At 34.4% G+C, this 23,968-nt stretch overlaps 1 protein-coding gene across 1 annotated transcript; it reads left to right on the top strand.

Moving 5' to 3' along the window:
• The first annotated feature begins 4,670 nt into the window (after nucleotides 1-4,670).
• Nucleotides 4,671-23,438, top strand: LOC128985779 (glutamate receptor ionotropic, kainate glr-3-like). Its single transcript, XM_054405653.1, has 13 exons — nucleotides 4,671-4,738; nucleotides 6,858-7,003; nucleotides 8,580-8,726; nucleotides 9,244-9,378; nucleotides 9,814-9,929; nucleotides 11,139-11,306; nucleotides 12,211-12,340; nucleotides 15,221-15,320; nucleotides 16,770-16,978; nucleotides 17,487-17,609; nucleotides 19,117-19,265; nucleotides 21,652-21,855; nucleotides 23,261-23,438. Exons 1-13 carry the CDS (start codon nucleotides 4,684-4,686, stop codon nucleotides 23,289-23,291), a joined length of 1,713 nt encoding a protein of 570 aa, XP_054261628.1. The 5' UTR covers nucleotides 4,671-4,683; the 3' UTR covers nucleotides 23,292-23,438.
• The last annotated feature ends 530 nt before the right edge of the window (nucleotides 23,439-23,968 follow it).

Raw genomic sequence — 23,968 nt, forward strand, 5'->3', positions numbered from 1 at the left:
TTGTATAATTTATTAAAATATTTTTATCATATTCACAACTATTTCTTTCATCCTTTTTTTTGCAACAAAACTAAAACAGATGCACAATAAAATTGTTCAAATTGCAAATTCCTACACTTATTCGTGGTCATTTCACTCATTTCTGTCTCAAGGCGTCATAGATGAATTCACTGTGTAAAAGTTGGTCAGTAACAAAGCTGGACACATCCGACTTAACAAGTTTATTTAATTATGCTTTTGACAAATCTTGAAACTTAAAAAGTATCCAAGTTTGCCCCTAAGCATGCCTAACAAACATTGATACAAATTTTGTACAGTACAGGTCTGTAAAGGTAGGGTTGTGACCCATCGTTTCAAACTCGACTTTTACGCTGAATATGATGCTGCAATCCGTTAAAAAAAATCTTGACCCATTCTAAATATGTCGTTTTTTATAACTGTGTTTTTAGCCCATTTTAAGATTGTGCATATACAAACTAAGACCATACTCTCAAAATAGTGCTAGATAAAGATAAGTATACACCACCATTCACTGTCGACCTATTTTCACTTGGTAATGACGGATGTATTTTTATGTATTTTTTTTGGCCGCCATCTTGGATCAGCCATTTTGAAATGTGATAAATTATTTTAAATATGAAGGTGGTGTTGTTACCCATAATTTTGAACTACTTTTTTATGCTGAACTCGATAACGCAATCTGTTTTTCATTTTCATATTTGGTTTTAGCGAATTTCCCATATAGGGAATAAGCTATTACCGTAGGTCTCATGGTAAGACCTAGACCCGGGACCGATTTACTTTTTCGTTTTGAGGTCCCCAGAGGCCAGAAACACCATCCGTTCAAATTATATATATTTATATATATACTAGCTGTACCCGCGGGCTTTGCCCCGTTTAACTTCTTAATTTTCAAAGATGAGCTCGTTCGCATGGCTCATTCGCGTCCTGGTTGAAGTTCGTTCGCTACGCTCACTCACCTTTGGGTTGGAGCTCGTTCGCTGCGCTCACTTGCCTTCAGGTTAGCTCGTTCACTACGCTAACTCGCCTCCAGGTTGAAGTTCGTTCGCTACGCTCACTCACCTTTTGGTTGGAAATTAGCTGTTGTCATAAATAAAAAAAAAATTAATAGTGCTGCATCCTGTTGGTAATCTTTTATGCTATTGCACATCATAGAACAGAACCAACTTGTTTAATTGAAACAGCTGTTAAGATTCATTATTTCCTTTTAAATATGAAAAATCATAAGATTAACATGGGGAACTACAGAGCCACTGGGGCGGAGCCCGAAAGGGTTTTTGAGATAAGAATATGCTTTAATGTTAATCGGGAATGTGAGCTATCATCATACCAAATTTCAGCCCAATCCGTCCAGTAGTTTATGCGTGATTGAGCAACAAACACACACACAAACACACACACAAACATACACACAAACTCACAAACTTTCAGATTTATAATATTAGTAAGATTATTGTATCTTCTAACTTTTTGTCACTGTAGCCAATTATCAAGAGATTCTTCTATTATTCACAAGGAAATATTTCACATTAACTGAGGTAACAGTATAGAATAGATTATAGTCCGTTCAAATTCATATATATATATATGTGTCCGTTAGCGCGATAACTCGAGCAAAATTGATCCGATTTTGATGCAATTTGGTACAAACGTGTAAACCTACATTTATTCGAACGAGTTCGCGAACCAGCATAATCGGACCATGGGATCAGGGGTTTATGGGGGGTTTTATGGGGTAAAAATGGGTTTTTCTAATTTTTGACCCTAAAAACTTGAAATTTATAAATTTCTCTCTATACCAGTTTGAAGAGCTTAAAAAAACAAATAATTTAGTATATTGAAGTGTTTTTGAATGTTCATTGACTACGGAGAAAATTAAAAAAATTGTAAATTTAAAATTCCCATGTTATTCTTATGGAGAATAAATAAACTGCTCTAGTTTGCTTGTTTATGGATATATTTTAATCAAGTTTGGCAATTTGGTTTATTTCATACTAAGCTATCAATATTTCAATTGAAAAAAACACACCTCAACATCTTACCTGTAGCAGCAAACCTAACTACTCACTAAAATTAATGTTATTTAAATAGGAAATAAATCTGAAAATTTATAGGGAATATTTTAGTAGAAATCAAGCCGGGTAAATGGAAATTCGCTTAGTATGCAGGTTTGCTGCGACGGGGGTATTGAATTATTTTGAAATATTGACATTTTAAATAAAATTTTTATAATATTTCGTCAAGAAAGTTTGATAACAAAAAAACGAATTGCGGCATTGAGTTCAGCATATAAAAGTTGTTCAAAATGATGGGTCACAACACCACCTGTATATTTGAAATAATTTATCACTTTTTAAAATGGCGGATCCAAAATGGCGCTAAAAAAATACATCCGTCATTACCAAGTGAAAATAGGTCGACAATGAATGGTGGTGTCTACTTAACTTTATCTAGCACTATTTTGAGATTATGGTCTTAGTTTGTAAATGCATAATATTAAAATGGACTAAAAATAAAGTTATAAAAAGTTCTCATAACTTTAGAATAGATAATCTTGTATAATTTATAGGATTGCAGCATCATATTCAACGTAAAACTCTAGTTTGAAACGATGGGTCACAACCCTACCTTTACATTTGAAAAAAAAAACGTTGTATCCAATATGGCGGATCCAAGATGGCGGCCAAAAATTTATACCCAGTAAAAATGAAGTACTTACTAGTCTACAATGATTTGACGTGGTCCGGAGTTGATATTTTAAGAAATGTAGAAAAAAGTAGGGGGGAACTCATTTAAAACTCACCCTGTATGCTAAATAAATTGATTCGTAGTTTGTTACTGGAACTCGTTTGTACTCCCCAAAAAAATGCTTTCTGTACTATATTTTAAAAACAAGTTTAAAGGATTTATGACATTGTTAGATTAAGATTAAATTGACTTGGACACCACCATTATTTTAATTAGACCAGGTTATGGATTAATTACTTATCTTCTTGTTTCATACACAACATAATATATTATATGACAGGGAATACAGCCGGATTGAAGGCAATAATAGTCAGCCAGTGCATTATCATAGCCAATGTGAATCTTAGTATCAGCATAGTTCCTTTTCATAAATATTATAATGTTTCATGTGGAGATTTTTTTTAGCACTAAAGTAATTTGTCAGGCTGTAGATGCTAGTCACACAACTAGGTCCCCTATACTACCTAGTCTAATATTGTCGTTTGGCAATACTATCTGCTACAACTCTCAACTGGCTTTCTCAGAACTTTCCCAATAAGTAAATGAAATAGGGAGAAACAGTAACAAATCGCCTGTACACATAAAAGAATACAATTTGTATTTAGTTATAATTATTCCATGGCTTAGCAACGAAGGAAACTCACTCCCAGTTGATATTTCAATTATTATAGGGCTCTACCAAGCCTAACAAGATTAGGTGTTATGTGTAAGGCAACACAATAGGCCTACATATTCCTTAATTTTTTGCTCTTAAGTTCTATAGCAATGGCAACTTAGTAGCTACGAAGCTGGAGTCGTTAGGTGGTTACATTTTTTGTTGTTAAATCTGTTTCACTTAGCACAAGTGTCTTGAAATGCCAGACCTGAACTGTCAGAGAATAGAGTTATTGTTGTTACCAAACTGAAGTTGATTACCGGTATTCTCAACTTTGTGTTAAACCAAGGCCACACTAAAAAAAAGGCCGTAATGCTCGTCAAGCATGACGTCACGTCAGAAGACGGCAATGACGTAATGTTTAATATTTTTGTGACAAATGGTATTTGTTTATTTATTTTCCAAGGAAAGATTAAAACAAGCAGCTGATCACAAACGGTAAACTACGTCATTGCCGTCTTCTATCGTGACGTCATGCTTCACGAGCATTACAGCCTGTTTTTTTAGTGTGGCCTTGGTTAAACATTCTTCAAAAATATCTGTGGGCAGTAAAACACTTTGTAACTATTCAAAACTAACGCAATTTGGAAAGTAATCTTACATACAAAATGTTACTACATCTATCTATATATTAATAGGCAAGCATGTTTCTTTAAAACCTTTTTTCTCAGCTCGTGTGAATCGTAGGGAAAATCTACGCATACCGTTGGAAAGCTATTTTCCTGTAGGTGTGCAGAATCCCTTTATAAATTTAAATAGGCTCAAAGATAAGCACAAAAAATGAGTTTAAAAATTTGAAAAAATTAACATGGATCTTATGCGTTGCTATGCTGGTTACGACATAACAACGAAATATAAACAGAAAATCAAAACAAATGGAGGAAACTCCAATCACATGTTTTATTTACAGTGTGGGGTGAAAATAGATAAGTGAGTACATTATACATATTTTTGGTCGAGTTTCGACCACTGGACGACCTCTCGTTTTTATTATTTTAAAGAGCATCAATCTAGAGCTTAAGCGTCATAGATTTTCGTCTGATTGAATACATTAACTTGGGTAATCACTGAGTAAACTTATAGATCAAAGGTTTCATGTGTATTGATAAGTGATCAATTTGCATGAGTATCATCTTTGGTTTTGTGTAACTGCTCAGTGAGTCATGATACTCCTACTACTCGGGTTTCTTGTGTCATCCGTCCAAGCGGTCCAACCTAATGTAAACCAAACTGACTGGATGTCTGAAACTGTTGTGCACATGGGGATTCAGCATAATACCAAGCAAGTATCATTTTTTACTTGCTGGACTCAAGGTAAATTTTAAACTATTAACAAAATACTACTGTAGGTATTAAGTATTAACATTACATAACTACACAGTAGTTCATTTTGAAATCTTATAGTCTTTCTATTCCATTTGTGTTTTATTTGTTTAATTCTTTGAACATGAAATGATAAAAATCTCAGTTAAAGAGCAGTACTCTAAACATGAATGTTATTCCTATAAGTAAATAAATGACTAATAGATGAACTGGTTATTTTCAAATAATGTTGTTATGACGAAAATACAATTTTATTTACATTTGTTACTTTGAGTTCTAACATAAATATTTTTATTTGATCATAATGTGGAAAGAGCAATGACATGAGAGCAAGCCTGAGGAATATGTGCTTCCCAGCAGCTCCCTCCTACTCTTGGACACCAATGGGTTGTCATATCAACTGTAATTACAACTATAAGGGAAGTCATGGTGGACACAGTGGTGTAGTAGGGCAGGACCTGCGTTTACAATTAATAGGTGATCCAAGTTTTTTTTCTGAGATACGGCAAGCATTCCTGCATTAAAAAATTTACTACTACTACTGCACCACTATGGGTGGACAGTACAACCAATCTATTCTTGTACAGTTTTCACATCGTTGAAATAAATCTAGTTTTAGTCATAGAATAAAATTATTTCTCTCAATTTCACAACAAAAAATCCATTGAAATTAATTTCAACAACAGTAGAACCTTGATAACAGACTCTCGGTAAGAAGTCAACCTTGATAAAAAGTTTTATTTAATAATCCCCATGAGAGTCAGTTATCGAGGTTCTACATCTGAACACAGAAATGAGGTTCTAAATTTGTTTACTCTAAAAGGTTAAATATAGAAGTAGCCTATGTTAATTTTCATAACAACTAACTACTATTGTCGTATCTAACATTGAAACAACACAATTGAAAGTTTTGCAGCGATGTCTCTGACACAGCAACATCTTGATCATTTTGTATGATTTTCCTTAATAACAAGGACGTGACTGTATTTTGCGATAGATATCTGTGTTAATGGACATATCCTGTTGAAATAAATATGCCATGAAGGGCAAAAACCGAGATAACCTAAAAAAGTACATTCTTAAAGAAATAATAAAATATTCCCTCGTCAAAGGTGTTGCTGTGTTGTGGAAATCGCTGCGATCTTACGAAATTATAAAATACATTGTTTTGATTGCATCAAAATATAGATGCTGCGGCGATGACAGATTGCTGGATATGACCATGGAAGTTGCTGCGATTCTGAGAAATCATCACGGATTTCTTTACAATCATTAAAACCTAGAGATTATGGTTTCAAATCATCATGGATGTGGCTGCGATTGTGTGAGATCCTCATGACATTACTGCTATTCTGGCATTCACAGTTTTTATCAAATTAATGTACAAATCAACAACTGATTAAAAATGAAGAAGTTAATAGTGAGATCTGATTATTAAAGTGCTGATTTTATTATAATTGTTTTATGTGAACATAGATTTGAGATTTATTACTTAACACATTCCCTGCGGCCCATCAATGGCTGGCGTAGGCGCAGCGTCGAACGAACCCAATACCCGGGTGATTGGCTTTCAAATATATCGGTCTGACGAATAGCATATAAAGTCCGATGATGTGCTGTGTTACGAGAGTTGACTAGTTTGCTAAAATACCCACAGAAAACAGCACTGCTTGCTTGGAATGTAATCGGTTCTATTGTATTGCCAATTGGAGGGAGAATGACGGGACAACAAGTTGACTTCTAAGCTTGCCAGATGGGGAAATTTACTACCAACCTACACCACAATTATAGACTGGTATTAGAGACACAATACCAACGTGTACCAACCGTCTCTGGCAAGATCCTGAGCCATACTAACTGCCAGCATTGCGTGTTGTGTCTCCGGTGGCACAGTCTTCTTACACCATGGCGTGCCATGCGTCCCCGGGGACCCAGCCGCAGCGAATTTGTTAAGGTTTAGGATTTAGATTTAAAATTCCTGGATTTGTTTATCGACAAAGAGCTTTCAAAATTGGAGGATGGTTTGTCATTATGTTATAGTATAAAAACGTTTAACATTCAAAGCTGGCCATTGACATTCAGTGTGATACAGTGTATACTTGATTGACAGTGGTGACTATGAAGGTAGCCCTAGCAATCAACAGACATGGAATGATGCAGAGTTGGTCCTTGGACATCACCAATCTTCCAGAGAATTACTATGAGGTTCTGGTCATTGACCTCAGCTGTCCAGGAGCAGAACACCTCCTGATCTTGGTATGGTCAAGAATGTTCTTATCATTGCACATTTTAGTAAGTTTAAAAATAATATTATAAACATGCAGGGTCTAGTAATGTAAGTTTTTATCACAAATATGGTCTTAAATTAAAATATTTAGTATAAACGGATAGTATATTGATTATTTAATTTGTTTTGTATTGTATTATGTAGGTTAATTCATTTAGAATTAGACTTTATGACAATGATGTAATGTGATGATAGTAAATAAATGGATGTAAAAAAATAGTACGGTAAGTGAAAATTAGGGTGAAATAGTGGGACTAGCTGGACTGCATTGGGTAAAATAAAGTGACAAAACATGGGGCCTAATTAAACCTTTTCAAATTATATTTGTCACACATTTTGAGAAACGGACACTCACTTTGGTACTTATTATTTATTAAAGCGATTTATTAAAGTTATTTTTACGCAACCCAAATAATTACAACTCAGCTAATGTGCATCATATTCCAGTTATCTATAAGGTTTAGTCACAGACAATATAATACTGCAATATTGTTGGTATTGTAATATACAGTTTCCATAATCTGTGGTTTAGTGTTATTGATGATTTAGTTTAAATAAGACAAAATATGATGTTTTTTGCATGCTCAATTAGAGCTTGCAAAAACGACAAGTTGAGAATTATTCACTATAAATTTCCAATAACACTAAAACTCATAGATAACTATGCAAATTGCATATCAGCTATCAGATTGGCAATGAAATAAACAATACTGGGATACCAAAATAAAAATGTGAGCTTGTTTTGTGTAATTTGGGCTGCGTTACAGAAATACCCTTTTAAAAATGAACTTCATTATTAATAATTATTCATTGTTATACTTTTATTATTGATTTCAATTTTATTTTAACCCAACAAACCTATTCTTAAATTTTTGTACTTATTTACCGGACACTGTATTCAATAAGTAAACATATTAACTTAATTTCACAAGTTTTATTTGACAAAAACCCTAGAACTATGAAAAGTATGAGAGAAAGTATAATAAATACTGGTATCAGCAATCTGACACATACTTTCTCCCATTAGCTTGTCAACAACCCTTGTCATGGCACATAGGGTAAGCAGTGAGAGTAACATGATAATTTATAAGGAAAATCATAAAAGTTGCAATAACATTTGAACAGCAATTTTTACAGCAAAGGGGATTATACTACCTTGTTCAAAGTCAAAAGGAGTATAACATACTGTACACAATTTTAATCAAAACCGTTCAGTCCAATTTTGAAAAAAAAATTTCTTTCTTAAAAAAAAATTACTATTGAAAAAAAAAGAATAATGCTGGAGGTAACATGGATTAGTACCTACATACCAAATGTTATCAGAATCGGACCACAGGTATGGTCTGTAACTATGTACACATCCATTCATACATAACTTCATACACCACTTTTTGGGTTCAGAGGGACCCAAAACGGATATATCCAGCCAAAACTAAAAACTTGGAAAATGTTGACGAAAACAATCCTTTCGCCTTATACCATGGTATAGGGGGAAAAATTAAAAATTTAGTTTCTGATGAGTAATGCAACAGCAAAGGGTTTCAGGCATCTCATGTGCGCAAGTTTACTCTGAGAAATATCTGGCTTCTGTTTGATTTCTCCTTGGCAAATAATACCAGTGGAGTGTTAGATGCTGCTCTACTAGAACATCTCCCTTGGTTCAACAACTTGAACATTCTTCCTGATAGCAAGGTAAGACAGTTGTGCAGGTTTTTTTGTCGCACAAATAATATCAAACGATATAAAAATATTAGGTTCCTATTTTAAAACATTGTCTTTGGCCACTTTGTAGAAAAATTGTAATTTAATCATTACAGAGAAATGGAACCAGAACCCATTAACTTAATTGTCTAGAAAAAAAGTTAACGTCTCTTGGTCTTGGTTTTGATAAGGGATTTTTACCAATTAATTAACCAGCGAGTTGATTGATTGATTGAAGGGGTGGACTGAAGCATCCTGTTGATTGTTTCAAAGTCTGTATAAATTCAGTACCTATAAGGTACTAAGTGATAAATGCAGCATCCTGCTCATGAGCTCCACCTGAGACAAGTGTCTGCTAAAGGTATAAGTTGATGTAGAGCTTTAAAGACTCATTATTAATTGTCACATCACCTGAGAGACACTAGGGGAGAGTTGCCTGATAGGGAACGTGTTAGCTAAAATATTAAACTGGTGCCGGTTCAATGATTGTGATGCAATGTGATTGCAGGTCTTTCTTGCCATTAGTGAGGAATGGGAGCTAGTGTCAGTGTACAGGATGGGTAGGGGTCGTCCTATGTTGACCACAGCCATAGGGACAGATAGAAGTAACTTGGAAGGCACCAAGCTGATAGGCTCCACTGTTGTAAGTACTGCTTGAATCGATTAATTGAAAGAAATTAATTAATGTTGGCCAAAATGGACTTGTAAATGAATTGGTTGGACTTAGTTACCTGTTTGCATGAAGATTAGAGGCAAAACAGGTTACCTCAAACTCACCTTAAATTCACCTTTCTAGTTTAGAATGCATTTATTTGTTGTTTTTTATGGAGAAAAGAGTGTAGATGTTAAGGTATGGTGTGGTGACACGATTCATATGCAATAGGCCTACTAATCCACTTAAAGACCAGCTCAAAACTTGTTTATGTTTTTTTATTATAAAATAAAGCATGTAATGGTCCAAACACGAATTATCCATGGCAAGCTACTCTCAGACCTGTTAGTATAACTTGTAATAGCTTATTTCATTCACTAAACATAAACAATAAACATGTTGAATGTAGGCCTATCTATGTTTAAGCTATTCCACCCAGAGCTGTTCAGAGGGTTTTACAGTGACTACATGCCTGATGTGGACACTTGGCCCAAACTACACTACCCTGTTGTGATTAATCTGGCCCATCAACTCAACTTTGAGTAAGATGTATACAATTAATTACTGTAGTACTTATTTGCTTTCCCTATCCCAATGTACTTCCTAGATGAAGGCAGTTGGTAGTCAAGGTGTAGCTGCTGTAAATACCTTACTGTAAAATATTTATTCCTACAGTCACCCGACAAAGTGGGCTTCCTTGCACAGATTATAGTACAGAAAGCCTTATTTTAATGCACAGTTTTTACTTTGTTGGAGCACACCAGTATTCCAACCAGACAACACAAAACAGCGTGTTTTTATTATTCACGTAATCCGTGTATGCTTGAAAATAAGTTGGCAACACTTAAAGATTACGACTACGATCAGCTGGTGCATCGTTTCCCATTTCGTTCAATGTTTGGATTTAACCTTCCCTAAAAACTTAGTGTTTGAAAGACTAATTATTTATATGATTTATAATAACTGTAGGAAAATATAATGTATAACACGAGTGCAAACTGCCTTTGCTGCAAAGTGCCACTTTGCCCACTAGTTTCACAAATAACTATTTCCAGCAAAAATTTACTTAAGTTTTGAACATAACCACAATTTTACACTGCAAACTAACAACATTTTATTAACAGGCCTGTTAGGTTTGTGCGCTTCTGCAATTCTGTTAATAGTCAGTTAAGTAGTTTCCTTGAATGAATGACAAACTTTCAAATATATAGTAACAATAATAGGTTACAAGCAAGAGATTAATTTCACAACATTGTGTGTAAAGTTATTTATGCATTGTGTTTTCAATTAAATGATGCTTTTCGTTTCATACAAAAAAGTGAGAATTCTGTGCACATAAACTTCAGCTCTCTCGAGAGAGAGTGGAAAATTATGAAAGTGTGACTCCTGCAAGGTCAATGTAAAACATTTATACTATGGCTTTGAGTATGGAATAGTGATCTAAATAAATTTTATATTCAGCTGGTACCAGACTATACATCACGTCTATTAAATATGCAATGGTTTTAGCCTTTTCAGTTTGGCTTGGTTTATAAGTTGCGGTAAGGTCTATAGTGATCGACATCAGCCACTCTCTATTGGCTCAATTTAGCTACGTCCATTTTTATTATCAAACAGGTGACAAGTTAACCTGTCGATGAAATATCTAGCTCTAGTTCTATCCATTGTAAATATAGAATTTGTAATACCACTGCTAATGATTAAATTGGGAGAAAACATGTTTTTAAAAAAGCATTTTTGAAACATGAAAGCCTGGAGCTTTGGGCCGTGGATGACTACGGGTGGGAGACCAATGGATCCTTCACCGGTCTGATGGGCCAACTGCAGCGTAGGGACATAGACTTTGCTGCCACTGGTTTCTTCATGAGAGCAGATAGGATACGCGTCGTTGACTTTACTGCGGAGACCTATCACATAAGGTCAGCTGCAATATTGGAATAAAGGGTTATAAACGAGTTATGTACGTCTATCTTGATTTTCATCACAAAATGTCAATTGATCTGTTAACAAGACATAAAACAACCGTATTATTTAATGGTTTTTCACATCATTATTTTATGGTTGTATTAAGTAAACAATTTAAAATTTTCCATTAAATATTTGAAAAATGATCCTTACAGGTCCTTAATAGGTAGATAGATACTGTGCTATTTTCGTATCTCAATAATTTAATACTTATTCTACTCATGAACCCAAAACAACTAGTGACTATAGGTTGAATTCTAGTAATAATTAACAAACAACAATTTATAATGGCTTATATTCTCCACCAATAAAGATTATCTTCCTATTATTTCTTGAATATTTTTTGATAGACTATGTCAATTTTGATGTTACATTTATTTTAAAATACATTAGCATCCTAATGCTAAATGTATAGCCAAATTCTATAAGGGCACACCACCCTTCTCTAAATTCAACCTTTTTTGTTTTTTTGTACCCGCAGATAAAAAAAATTCTTGTTATACTCTATCTTACTGCACATTATTAATTCAATTAATAAATAAAGTCATAACTGTAATTCATTTTAGTTTAATTCTTAACCCTTCCTTCAAACTGATGTGTATTAGAGTGGCTATAAATTTGTTTTTTTAAATCATGCCAGCAAACTTGTTTTCATATTTTTGTTATTAATTTGTTGTTCCCCTATTTTGTTCTGATTAATCAAAATTGAATGAGACTCGGGAGTATACTTTTTACATCTTGTCACATATTATAACATTAGTTTCAAGTTTGTAGTGTGTTTGATACATCAGGTGGTATATTAATTCAAAAGTAGTACCGTAACCGCTTCTACACATATAAAATATCTGTTTTGTACAGAACTACAATCATGTTCCGCCAGCCATCACTATCCAGTGTCAGCAACATCTTTCTGCTGCCTTTTGCTACGGATGTCTGGGTCTGCTGCTTTACCTACTGCATTTTAGTAATCTTCATATTCTCCATTGAGGTAAAAGCTATCATTGAAATCTTAATTTTAATATCTGTTGAATAAACCTCTTTTGCTCACTCAATGTAGGATGGGATAGAAGGTCATTTTAATTTAGAAGTTGTTTTAAAGAAATATTGTGACCACTGACGTGATAATTGACAAAATAAATTCTACCAATGTCCAGCAAAGGAATGTCGGTAAACTGTATTTGGGTCAAGATTCCCAGTTCTGGCCTACAAATCCAATACTGTGGTTTCCACAAATCTAAACCCAGCTTTCTCAAGCGGGGATCTCAGTTGATAAAACTGAATTCTATTACATATGCGGAAATATGGTTGCATAGTTCTTTGAAGATAAATTGAGTTCCGTTGCACATTCCTTCAGTAACGTCTAGGTTTCGCAATAACATTATGACGGTGTTCTTCTTGAGATTTAGCTCATGCGGTGGCAAATCAAGTCGTATAAAAGAAGGTGTGTGCATATCCAGGCGTAAATTCTGCCAGTCCTTTTATATACCTTGGTGGCAATTCACCAATATTGTTTGAGTTCAGGGATTCGGATGTAAATTGTAGGGTGGCGTTTGCTTGGTCTTTAATTGAATAGTAACTTTTGTGAACAATCTTATTGCATTTGGATGATTTTGTTGTTTATTTTCCCACTTTCATAATTGGAGCAAGGATAGCATGGTACAGTATTTCAAATCTTCGAACTGTCCATTTGCAATTTTGGCTCTAAATTCTTCTTTGATAATATTTCTCATCTGCTAACATGGCGACTTTATAGGTTTTAGGAATTTCTGACGATCTTCCGAACGTTGAGCAGCGATTCGTTGATGCTCCTGCTCAAGATGATCGCCCTGTTGTTCATCATATTGCTTGGCCATAAGATCTGAAATTATTTCTCTACTTTTATTCTTCGATGCGGGACTTGGCCGAGGTTCTGAGACATTTGGTAGGATGCATGAGCTGGTTGGAACTGCAACTGGCTCAGTTGTAGACGAAGTGGTAAAATTAGTTTCCTGACAATTGATTGTAGCTTCTCTCCCTTGCATATTTTCACTTCAGAGGTCATCCAAGTTTCATTCTTAATCTTAAAAGTCAACTTTGAAAACATTTAACACTAATATGTACCTATTAAACCAAACTAAAAATAACTATTCTTTAAAACTAACCAAAACACTTAATTTTGTTTACACATCAAATCAAATGATCACAATAAAAATAACCTGTATCAGCTGTTTTTATTAACCGCAGCTACAAAAAGGTATTCATGATAACATGGGCACTTTCAAGGGCTATTGGGCGGAAACTGGATTTTTCCCAGCCTTGTAACCAACTCCAATTGATTTCTCGTGGCCAAATTCCCCATATTAAACAATAAAAAATTAAAAATCCTCGGACGAAAATAAAAGTTTGTCCGTACACGCGTTTTTTTTTTATAGTATAGGATAGGATAAAATAATTATACTTTTTTACTTAAATTGTATAGTTACTTTTTTAACCTACACACTAATTTTTCACCTACTAATTTTTCTCCCACTTCATCCTTTTGGTGAAGTCTTAGATATATTTAGCCCATTAAGAAAAGTTGCATTATCTAATAAACTAAGTAACTAATAGTAAATAATATTATCCCTTTACTAATATGTACTAGGTGAACCAGTGCGAATTCGCATGAATAATAAATTAGGATATTATAGCAAATACGTTAGAAGTTGCGTCGTTGTATCGTTGGTCTTTGAGCTCGATCGTTGGCTGTATGCATTTTAAGTTCTTTTTGCTGTTCAGTAGGATTATTTTGCAGGACGGAGCTCAAAATGTAAATGAGTTCAGTGCTGCAAGAGCCATTAGCTTTGTTTAGCATTCTTTCTTGACGTCCGTGGATATTAACTTTGGCATATGTGGGATGCTCCCCTTCTGACGGTTTAAAGGTGCCAATTGAGTGATAAATTGTGTCGTGCACCTTATACATGAAAGTCCCTCCATCGTTATGTTCTTCAATTTTAGCTCGAGTGCTGACCATTGCGAGCGAAGAGTACGATCTAATGTTCTCTTTGTAGTTTCTCCTCAAATGATTTGCTTCATTAAGTAGGCTCTGGATACAATAGATTTCTCGGTATGGCGGTATCTTCACTTTTCCTTTATGGCAGCAGGATGAAAAGGCTTCGCCTCGTCCTCTTTGTTCTTCTTGAAAATGTAGCGCACCACATTTCTGACATTTTAATGCCATCTCGCCAAGTGAATGCTGCTGAATTCTTGTATTTGTCAGTGTAATTTTGTAAGTACACGTTGCCACTAACTGTTCCAGCTCCTCGTCTGGGCTCCTTACGTTTTGCATTGCTTGCCCTATGTTGACTCACCGTGTCCGACCGGCAATATTTCTTTGTCGTCGGGTCCTTGACATGTTTCAACGAAAATGTAATGTAAAACTTTTCTCCCGTCGTGTCCAATAGGTAACATTTCTTTGCCGGGTTTCTAATTTATTTTTAAAAACATGCAAACTGTTTACATTTCAAAACCAAACAAAACAGCTGGGATTTATTTTTTTTTTAAACTAACGTATTAACATCTGTTTCAGAATATAAAAATATTCAAATCAATCACAATGTTATCCTTATGGAAGGAACTTTGAGGGCAGCCCACGCCCATAAAAAGATGTATTTCGAAAATCTAAAGCCAGTTTGCACATCTACACACCTAGACGAACATTTTGGTATATAATATGGGGGGTTAAATCTTAAAACAAAAAAGCCTTATTGTTCACAAAGTTTCATGTTGCGTATTAAATATATAGATAGATGAATAACAAGGCAACTGTAAATTGACGTTTACTATGTACTTTTTTGAGTAAGAAAAATAAAATTTTTTTGGTAGTATTTCAGTTTATTTGGTCTGCTAGATAGTTGCGAGCCGCCACTTTGGTGGAGGTCCTCCAATGATGGGCAACACAGGCTTCATGGACATTGTCACCTTGGTTCTGGGCTGTGTGTGCCAGCAAGGTGAGGGCAAACATCTCACACAATCATGAAAGGCACATTTTGTAGAAAGATATTTTTGATGATCATAATAATGGTCAAAATAGTTGAAATGAAATGAAATGAAATGAAATGAAATGAAATGAAATCAACTTTATTCATACTTTGCAAACATGTGCACGAATGGCGTCATTACATTGGATCAAAATCATAATGCTTAATCCTAAAAAAGTACAAAAGATATAATCACTATTGAAAAAGTTCTTATTCTAATATATTATGTAAGAGGAAAAATTCGTTCTTTGAATACAGGGGATTGGTTAAAAAGTACATTTTTAGATTATTTTTAAATTTTGTAGTCCTTGTGTAGTCCTTTAGTTTTGTTGGAAGAGCATTGTAACATTTTATACCCATATACATTGGTTTTTTTTCAAAAAATCTTAATCTATGTGAAGGTGTGGCATAGTTATTTCTGTTTCTGGTACAATATTGATAAGAATCCCCTACCTGTGAGACATTATTTGAATTTTTGACAGTATATAGTATACATTGATAGATATAATAGCTATATACAGTCATTATGCCTAGTTCTTCAAATTTTTCCCTAACAGAATCTTGCCAATCCAAATTTAACATAATGCGTATTGCTCTTTTCTGGAGAATTAAAATTCTGTATAAATTAGCTTGTGATGTTCCTCCATAAATACTTATACCAAAGGATAAATGTGAGTGAATATGAGCAAAATAAACCAATTTTAGGGATTCAAGTTTACAAAATTTTGATAATCGATAAAGTGCAAATAGGCCTGTTGACATTCGATTTGCCACATGATCAATATGATCATTCCAGCTTAATTTACTGTCTAAATATAATCCTAGAAATTTAGTGTTCTCAACAATTTGTATATCTTCACCGGCTAATTTTAGTGCTGGGTAATCTGAATTGGTATTAGTTTTTAGATTAAAGCGTGTAAAATTAGTTTTGGAAAGATTTAGTAATAGCTGATGATCTGAAAAAAAGTTATTGATGTTCATCAAGTTATCGATGGCAGATTTTTCTATCTCATGAACAGATTTTCCGCTTACAAGAAGATTAGAATCATCGGCATATAAACAGATGGTATTCATTGTTGAATTTGAAATAACATTGGGTAATCCATTGATATATGTAAGAAATAGTAGAGGACCCAAAATAGAACCCTGTGGTACACCATGTTTAATTGTTCTCAACTGCGATCTTGTTTTAACCATCTGGTTATGATTGTTTAAGTGTGTAATTTCTACGAACTGTTTCCTATTATTCCTAGTTGTTCCTAGTTGATTCCTAGTTGTTCAGCCATCGGTACAATAGGCTTTGGCATCATCAAACCAAAACAGTGTACTCTTATAGAAAATACAACATAAATTTACTTAAAATGTTTTGATAATCTTCACATTAAAATACACACCCTTGTGTGTTGTCTTGCACAACAGGTTCACATATAATCCCAGAGAAGATGAGTGGCCGAGTGACGTTGTTCTTCCTCTCCCTTACTTCCTTATTCTTCTTCACCTCGTACTCGGCCAACATAGTGGCTCTGCTCCAGTCTCCTAGCTCAGCACTGGCCACCCTCACTGACCTAGTCAACAGTCCTCTCTTCATTGGCATTCAGGATCTCCAATACAACCGGATTTATTTCAAGGTGCGACAAACTTTGTTTACTGAGGCCGTTATTTATGCCTCTTGAATTGGCGTCACATTTTACTTTGTAAAATTACCAAGATAGACCAGATACAATCTTTCTATATTAAACATTTTGCTTTTAACACAATTGACAGGTTTATGTATGAAATTGACATTTCATATTCAATAATCAGGTTTATGAAATTCATTATCTCCTAACAGAAACACAGTTCTACATCTTAAGTAAATAGTATTGAAACAATAATAATGGAGTTAAAAATTGATTATATTTAGCAACTAGCCAACTACTTACCTATTCTAGAAACAAACAAAAAATAGGCTATTAAAGTTACAGTAACTTTTGAAATCTTGAAATCTTAAAATAAATTTGAATGCTCAATATTATAACCAAATACTGTTAAGACTTAATAATAGTCATGACAGTTTTTGAGAACAGAGTATTGTAATACGGTAATATTAATTTTTAAATTGTATTCAGGGTGGTTTTATAGCAAAATATTTTTTAGGAAAGCAATGATCCTGCTACTCGCATGCTGTATGAGAAGAAAGTGAAACCTTTTGGACAAACTGCTTATTATAAACCTGAAGAGGGGATCCGGAAAGTCAGAAAAGATTTATTTGCTTTCAATGTAAGTTAATTATTCAATTACCGGTAATAGAAATTTACTCATTTATTTTTAACATCTCATTGAACATTTTTAGCTTGTAATCATACTCGTAATATTCTTAGTTTTAAAGTTAGAGTACACATAAAACTTGTTAGATTTGTGAAAAATAAGCTAACCTGAAACATTCCTTAGTTTTTATTATCACAGATTTTGTTGTATTGCCCTCTCCTGATATTGGACCTGTTGTGCGCACCGTTTGAAGTATTTTGTCAAATATTTACCATAGGCAAAAGAATATATGTATAATTCACTTACCACACAACTGCTGTGTATTAAATTTTGTTTCCAAGTTATATCACACTTATTTTTTTAGATAGGACAATAATGTGACAATAACAGATCTTGTTCTTGTAATTTAACAAGCTGACATTTCTGGAATATCTCCTGAGTGGAGGTAAATGTCAGACCAAGGCCTTCTAGAAAAACAGGCCATGCTGCAGCGCGTGCAGCGCTACACTACGTCACAGTGGTGGATAGTTGTACTGAAATCTTACCTTTAAAATCTGACAAACAGCCAGTTTATTTACCTAAAACATATGGAATTTGGCAGTGAATCTATCAATGAATCTATCCACTAATGTGACGGAATCGCTGATCCTGCAGCATGGCCTTTTTTTTCTAGTAGGGACTTGCTCAGACAGGGCTACCAACCTGATCAGCTGATTAGGGACTGGTGCATGTACAATAATGTGTAGACAAAAGAATTAAAAGACTGACAAAGGGAGGTTCCGCGACGTGCTGCTAGAGCGTGTTCAGTGCTCGTCGATTCGCTGCCGTTGTTGACTCACCATCTGCTAACAGCACTACCACCCTTACCCCACTTTTCAATATGGGTAAAGTAAAAAAAATTCTGAATTCCCGTAATTTTAATGGAAAAGCCAATTTTTTTAAAAATCCCCGGTCATTTTTAAAACACAGAAAAATAACAGAACAAAGTCCTACTCTTTGGATTCCGGGGAATTCTCCAGAAGTTGGCAACCCTGGCTCCAACTACCAACTTGTCATGGCAATGCTCAGTAGTGCTTGACGTTGCAGCGGTGTGCGCCGAAACTACACGGCACTCCTAGCGGTGGATGCCAGAATATATTCTATATATATATATAGATATATATATAACCACAGCATTGCTTTCGGTCTATATTTAATCCTTTTGTCTTTAATAATGTAGGCTTTAAGAACTTACCATTCTTTTTCATGAAAAATGGCCTCTGGAACGTATGAATTAACAGTGGTTTAAATTACCTAGTTGCTGTCCAAAACGATCCTTTGTAGTGTACTAATAATACAGCTGTTTCGTGCTTCACCTGATGATGTGCTCCATCGGAAGCACTAAACAGCTGTAGTCTTTGTAAACTACAAAGGATTGTTTTGTACAGTAACCAGATAATATAAACCACTATAGGCTATTACCATTCTATTGTCCCCCACTGGTTTGGCCAAACTCAAACTTATGTTTATGTGTGTTAAGGTGGAGACTAACCTGGGCTACAAGATGATAAGTGAGACATTTCTGGAGACAGAGAAATGTGCCTTGAGTGAACTTCAGCTGTTTCCCATGCCAATGTTGGCAATACCTCTCACAAAACGTTCAGGCTATCGCGAGCTATTCGCTCAAAAGTTTGTATTTCCTGTATTTCATTACAAATTAAATCTAGAACACAATAGAACATTAAATGTCGGCTTAATGAGAAAAAACAGGTTATTTGAAAACAATTATTGTAGACAATAATTAAAAATTTGACCATGTTTTGTCTTCTAAATTGATAAAGAGTAATAATAATAATAGGTTAAATACCTTATTTACGTCTTCAATCCAAGTAAATGCAGAAACAAAATTTCTGTATTTAATTACTATAATTACACTATAATTACTTGGATTGAAGACGTAAATAAGGTATTTAACCTATTATTATTATTAAAATTTGACACAGTTAGAGGTAGCTTTCCTCCTGAAATACCAAGGGCGGTCCTAGACATATATTTGGGGGGGGGGCCTGGGGGTGATGGAATATCCCCCAGCAAAGAAGGGGGGTCCGGGGGTCCTCCCCCTGGAAAAATTTGGAAATAACGTGCTAAAATTAGTGGTTAGCTATTTTCAGGACCTAGTTTAATGTGTTCAAGCTTCCCAGTTTATTTTTTAAAGGTCAAAAAATGTAAAAAAATAAACTTGTATAACGTCATGTTTTTTTATTATTGAGACTTGTGGTAAAGGAATACCGCAAAGTACACTACCCAACTAACGTTGCCGTCGGCGTCCCGTCACTGCTACCGCCTGAAGAGTTGGTTCTCAGTGTTCTAATTTTTTTCTACGCCAGTGGCATTTTACAAGGGGTCATCGATAGAATTAAGTTTTTGTGCAACGTTTTTGTGGTTGTGCCCAATAGCTCAGTGGTTGTGCCGGGAATTAAATCCGTCCCTTCCGCATCTAAGTCTGAGACACTACCATTTTGTTGTTGTATCGTGGCTAGCAACATACCAATTGGGTTGTGCTATTCTTCAATATGATATCAGGTGCTCTAAATATGAATGATATTTAATATTGAAAGTTTTAAAATTTTCTACGGTAATCATCAAATTACATTACTGTAATAACAAATTCCAGTCGCTGGACTCAGATAAATTAATAGGTATTCAACTACCTTTCAAGCTTTGACTATTGATACAACTTCTTTCTTGATCCAATACCCAATTCAAGGTTCAAGTGTTCAACAATCTAGGTTAAAATGAATGATAACATTAAATGCTGAAAAATTAAATAAGAAGAAGAGTGCGGCGAACGTCGAACGCCAGAATCGAACACTGCCGTTGCCGTATATGGCTGAAAGCGTCCATCGTCTGCTGATCTTCCCTACTTTTCATAACGTACAAGAAATAGTCAGACTCGAACGATCCCGAGGTTTGGGTTAGAGTTTGTAATTAGTCCATTCGTTCTCCACAAGTGTAAAGACTACAATGAATTTCAATTTGGTAGAACGATTTACAATAACAATTATTAAAGTTCTCCTGGTATAATATTTTATCTATATATTAAATATTTGGGGGAGGGGGGTCCAGACCCCCCCCTGGGTCCGACCTTGTAAAATACATCAATGCATTCATATTTTTTATTCACTAAAAGTTAAAACCAACTAACAACTTTTACTGCATAGTCTCGGGGTTTCATATATTTGTAAAAATATTGATGAAAGTCTTTAAAAAATATAAATAAGGCGTGGGTGTTTAGTAAGAGTTTGTTTAAAAGTCAAAACAAGTTTACTGGCTTGACTGAAGGGTGACAATTTATTCACTGATTAAGCTATAGGCAAGGATGGGTGGAAAATGGATGTGTTGTTAATCTGTTAGGCATCAGGTCTCTTCCTATCAATTAAATAAAACAATTGAAATAAATACTGTTACAAATAAAGTAATATGGTTGTAACAAGTAGCATTCATCAGTGAATAAAATTAGTAATTAAGTTAATTTTAGTTAGCAACAAGACCAGAGTTTTGAATAGTTGTAATGCAAAGTACATTTTAAATCTTCCTGGCATTAATAGACACAAAACAATATTAAGACCAATGTCTCTATTACCTTTCAACAGAGTCTCATGCTTTTATAAACAACATTTAAACTATTTAGAAGTAATCTAAATTTAGTTGTTGATTTATTTCTGTTGTTAATAGATACATTATACCTTTTGAAAAAATTTGCCTTTTGAGCCAGCAAAACTGTAGCTCTAATGGATTCAAAAATGGATTAGAAATGCTTAGTTAATCTTAACAACTCATGGTAAAAAAGATAATAATGTAACTTAAATCAGCTTTAGTCTTGCAAATGAACACTAAAGCTTCTGTTGGTAGAGTGCGTTGGCAGCGTGAGACTGGTATCCTACATCGGCATGGCAAGCTGTGGCTGCCTCAGCGACCTCAGTGTGAAGATGTGCGAGGAGGTACAGGCTTTGTCAGTGTAGGACTCTAAATCAACTTTAGTCTTGCAAATGAACACTAAAGCTTCTGTTGGTAGAGTGCGTTGGCAGCGTGAGACTGGTATCCTACATCGGCATGGCAAGCTGTGGCTGCCTCAGCGACCTCAGTGTGAAGATGTGCGAGGAGGTACAGGCTTTGTCAGTGTGGGACTCAAGGAGTTCCTACCTGCTCTCAAAGTACTCTCCTACGGCTTGACCTTGGCCTTTGTGGTGATGATTCTTGAGATACTTTATCACTACAGGTAGGACTATGGACCTTTTAATGTTCAAAAGTTTTTTGTAATTTATGTAATTTTCCCATAAAACCCCATAAAATAACAGAAAACAGCCCGACCAACTTGAATTCAAATTTAGTATGTTATGGTCCTTATGATACTAAATAAAATGCTACAACCCCCATTGCTGTAAAAATTACATTAAAGGTTATTGCAGCTTTTGTCATTTTCCCCATAAAAAATCATAGTTACTCCCACCGCTTACCCATTAAAAAGGTTGTTGACTAGCTAATGGTAGAGAGTATGTGTCAGTTTGCTGATACCATTTATTAAATACATTTTCTTACAGAGTTGAAGATAAATTATGAATGAGGAAAATATGAATAAAGCAGTGTTTGGTTTTGTGACGGAAGTACTGTAATTAACTTTATTAAATTTAAGGAATACATTTTGACAATGCATAAAGTATTATTAACATAGCTTAATTATTACAATGTACATAATTTTACAAACATACAGGATGTGTTTGGTTTAAGACTTTATTAATATTTTTACACTCTAAATCTTATTTTCACTAAAAATATACATTTTCACCACACTATGATTTTTTGAGCTGTTTTACATACGTTAATTTGTGGCTGAAAGCTACGTTTTGCTGGCCATGCCAGCTGTCATCGTCATTTGGGGACCGAGCAGGTTTTTACATCCCAAGGGCCGCAAAATCAGCTGCCTTCTTACTTTCTCGTACTTTCTTGAAAATTTTTTTTTTTAACTTGATTTAATTTTCAATCTGTTCAAGTTGAACAATAAGCAAATGATATAAATAGTAATACAAAAATAACTTGAAGAACATGAGCTAGTGATTGACCACTGTCAACACTAGCTAACAAAGAGAATTTTGATAACACTTAGCCGAATCTGAATGGTAGGTCCAATATCGTATGTCGCTTCAGTCTGTAAATGGTGTTGTGATTGTCCAATAAATTAAGTGCAAGATGATTTGAATGATTTTCCAATTTTATAATGTATTTTTGAATGCATATTAAATACACAATCAGTATCCATAGCATTGCAATAGAATTGTTTTATTGTCACCGCTGCCTAGCAACAATTTATTATTATTTTTTCTGATTCCTCAAATTATTTCTTCACATAACCTCAAAGTTGTAGTTGTGTTGACTGTTAGTGAACAATATTATCGTGTTAAATAGTGATAATAGGATATAGTGTGGTGAAAAATAGCGTTCAGACCGAAATGGTTTTGCAGCTCTCGATCGTTTTAGTTCTCGACTTCGTCTTGAATTAAAAAAACTATCTCGAGCTAGCAAAACCTCATTTTTGGCCCAAGGTACGAAATATACTATTAAAATGGTTTAAAGTGTTGGAAGATGTTTTCATTTTGCGTAATATAAAAACGTATCTTTTGTTTCAGAAAGAAGATTTTGCTAGCAGGAAAGGTTTAGTAAACTAACATGGTGTAAGAAGCATAACTCTATTGTTACACCTGTGTAGTTCTCATTGTAATCATAGTTCACACAATTAATAAAAATAATTAATGCTTAGTAGATAGAAATTAGTAATACGATCCTGTTTGGAAAGAATGGTAAAAATTTTGCAGTAGCCTATGCATTTCATAATAAAATATGTTTTACTTTTGTGTCCATCATAAGACTCTCATTTGACTATTAGTTGAATTAGAATAAAAATGTAAGCATTTAATAAACACTATTTGTTTAAAAGAAACAATTTGGTTGCTTATTATACATCCCTGGTTTGTATAAAATCAGTAGAAAACCCCGTGGTCTCCAATTTTCTGCCAATAAACAAACAATATTGTAGATTGTATAAACGGAGTGTCACACAATTCTCTGGTAAGGCAAGGTACAAAGGAAATGTGTTTACTCTGTGGAAGTCAACTTTATTGTATAAAGTGAATGGGATATAAGGCAATATCAGAGGGGGAGGGGACCAAACAAGTAAGCGCTTCTGGTTACCCTCCCCCCTCCAACCACCAATGCTCTCTGTATTCAAATATTCATAAGTGAGTCATGCCTTTAAAAAATGTTTACCAATAACGTAATAATCTAATAAAATCTATTTGATTAATTACAGTACATGCAGTACTTCCTTCATACTGCTC

This window comes from Macrosteles quadrilineatus, unplaced genomic scaffold (genome assembly GCF_028750875.1).
Source record: "Macrosteles quadrilineatus isolate MER2022 unplaced genomic scaffold, UCM_ALF_1.0 Scaffold_1__1_contigs__length_201487025, whole genome shotgun sequence".
NCBI classification, from domain to species: Eukaryota; Metazoa; Arthropoda; class Insecta; order Hemiptera; family Cicadellidae; genus Macrosteles; species Macrosteles quadrilineatus.

Excerpts from the sequence above, each read along its gene's own strand:
- LOC128985779 (XM_054405653.1), top strand. The coding sequence starts at position 4,684 with ATGGGGATTCAGCATAATACCAAGCAAGTATCATTTTTTACTTGCTGG. Across the intron at positions 17,610-19,116 it reads AAGATTTATTTGCTTTCAAT|GTGGAGACTAACCTGGGCTA; the intron begins GTAAGTTAATTA and ends ATGTGTGTTAAG. Across the intron at positions 19,266-21,651 it reads CGCGAGCTATTCGCTCAAAA|AGTGCGTTGGCAGCGTGAGA; the intron begins GTTTGTATTTCC and ends TTCTGTTGGTAG.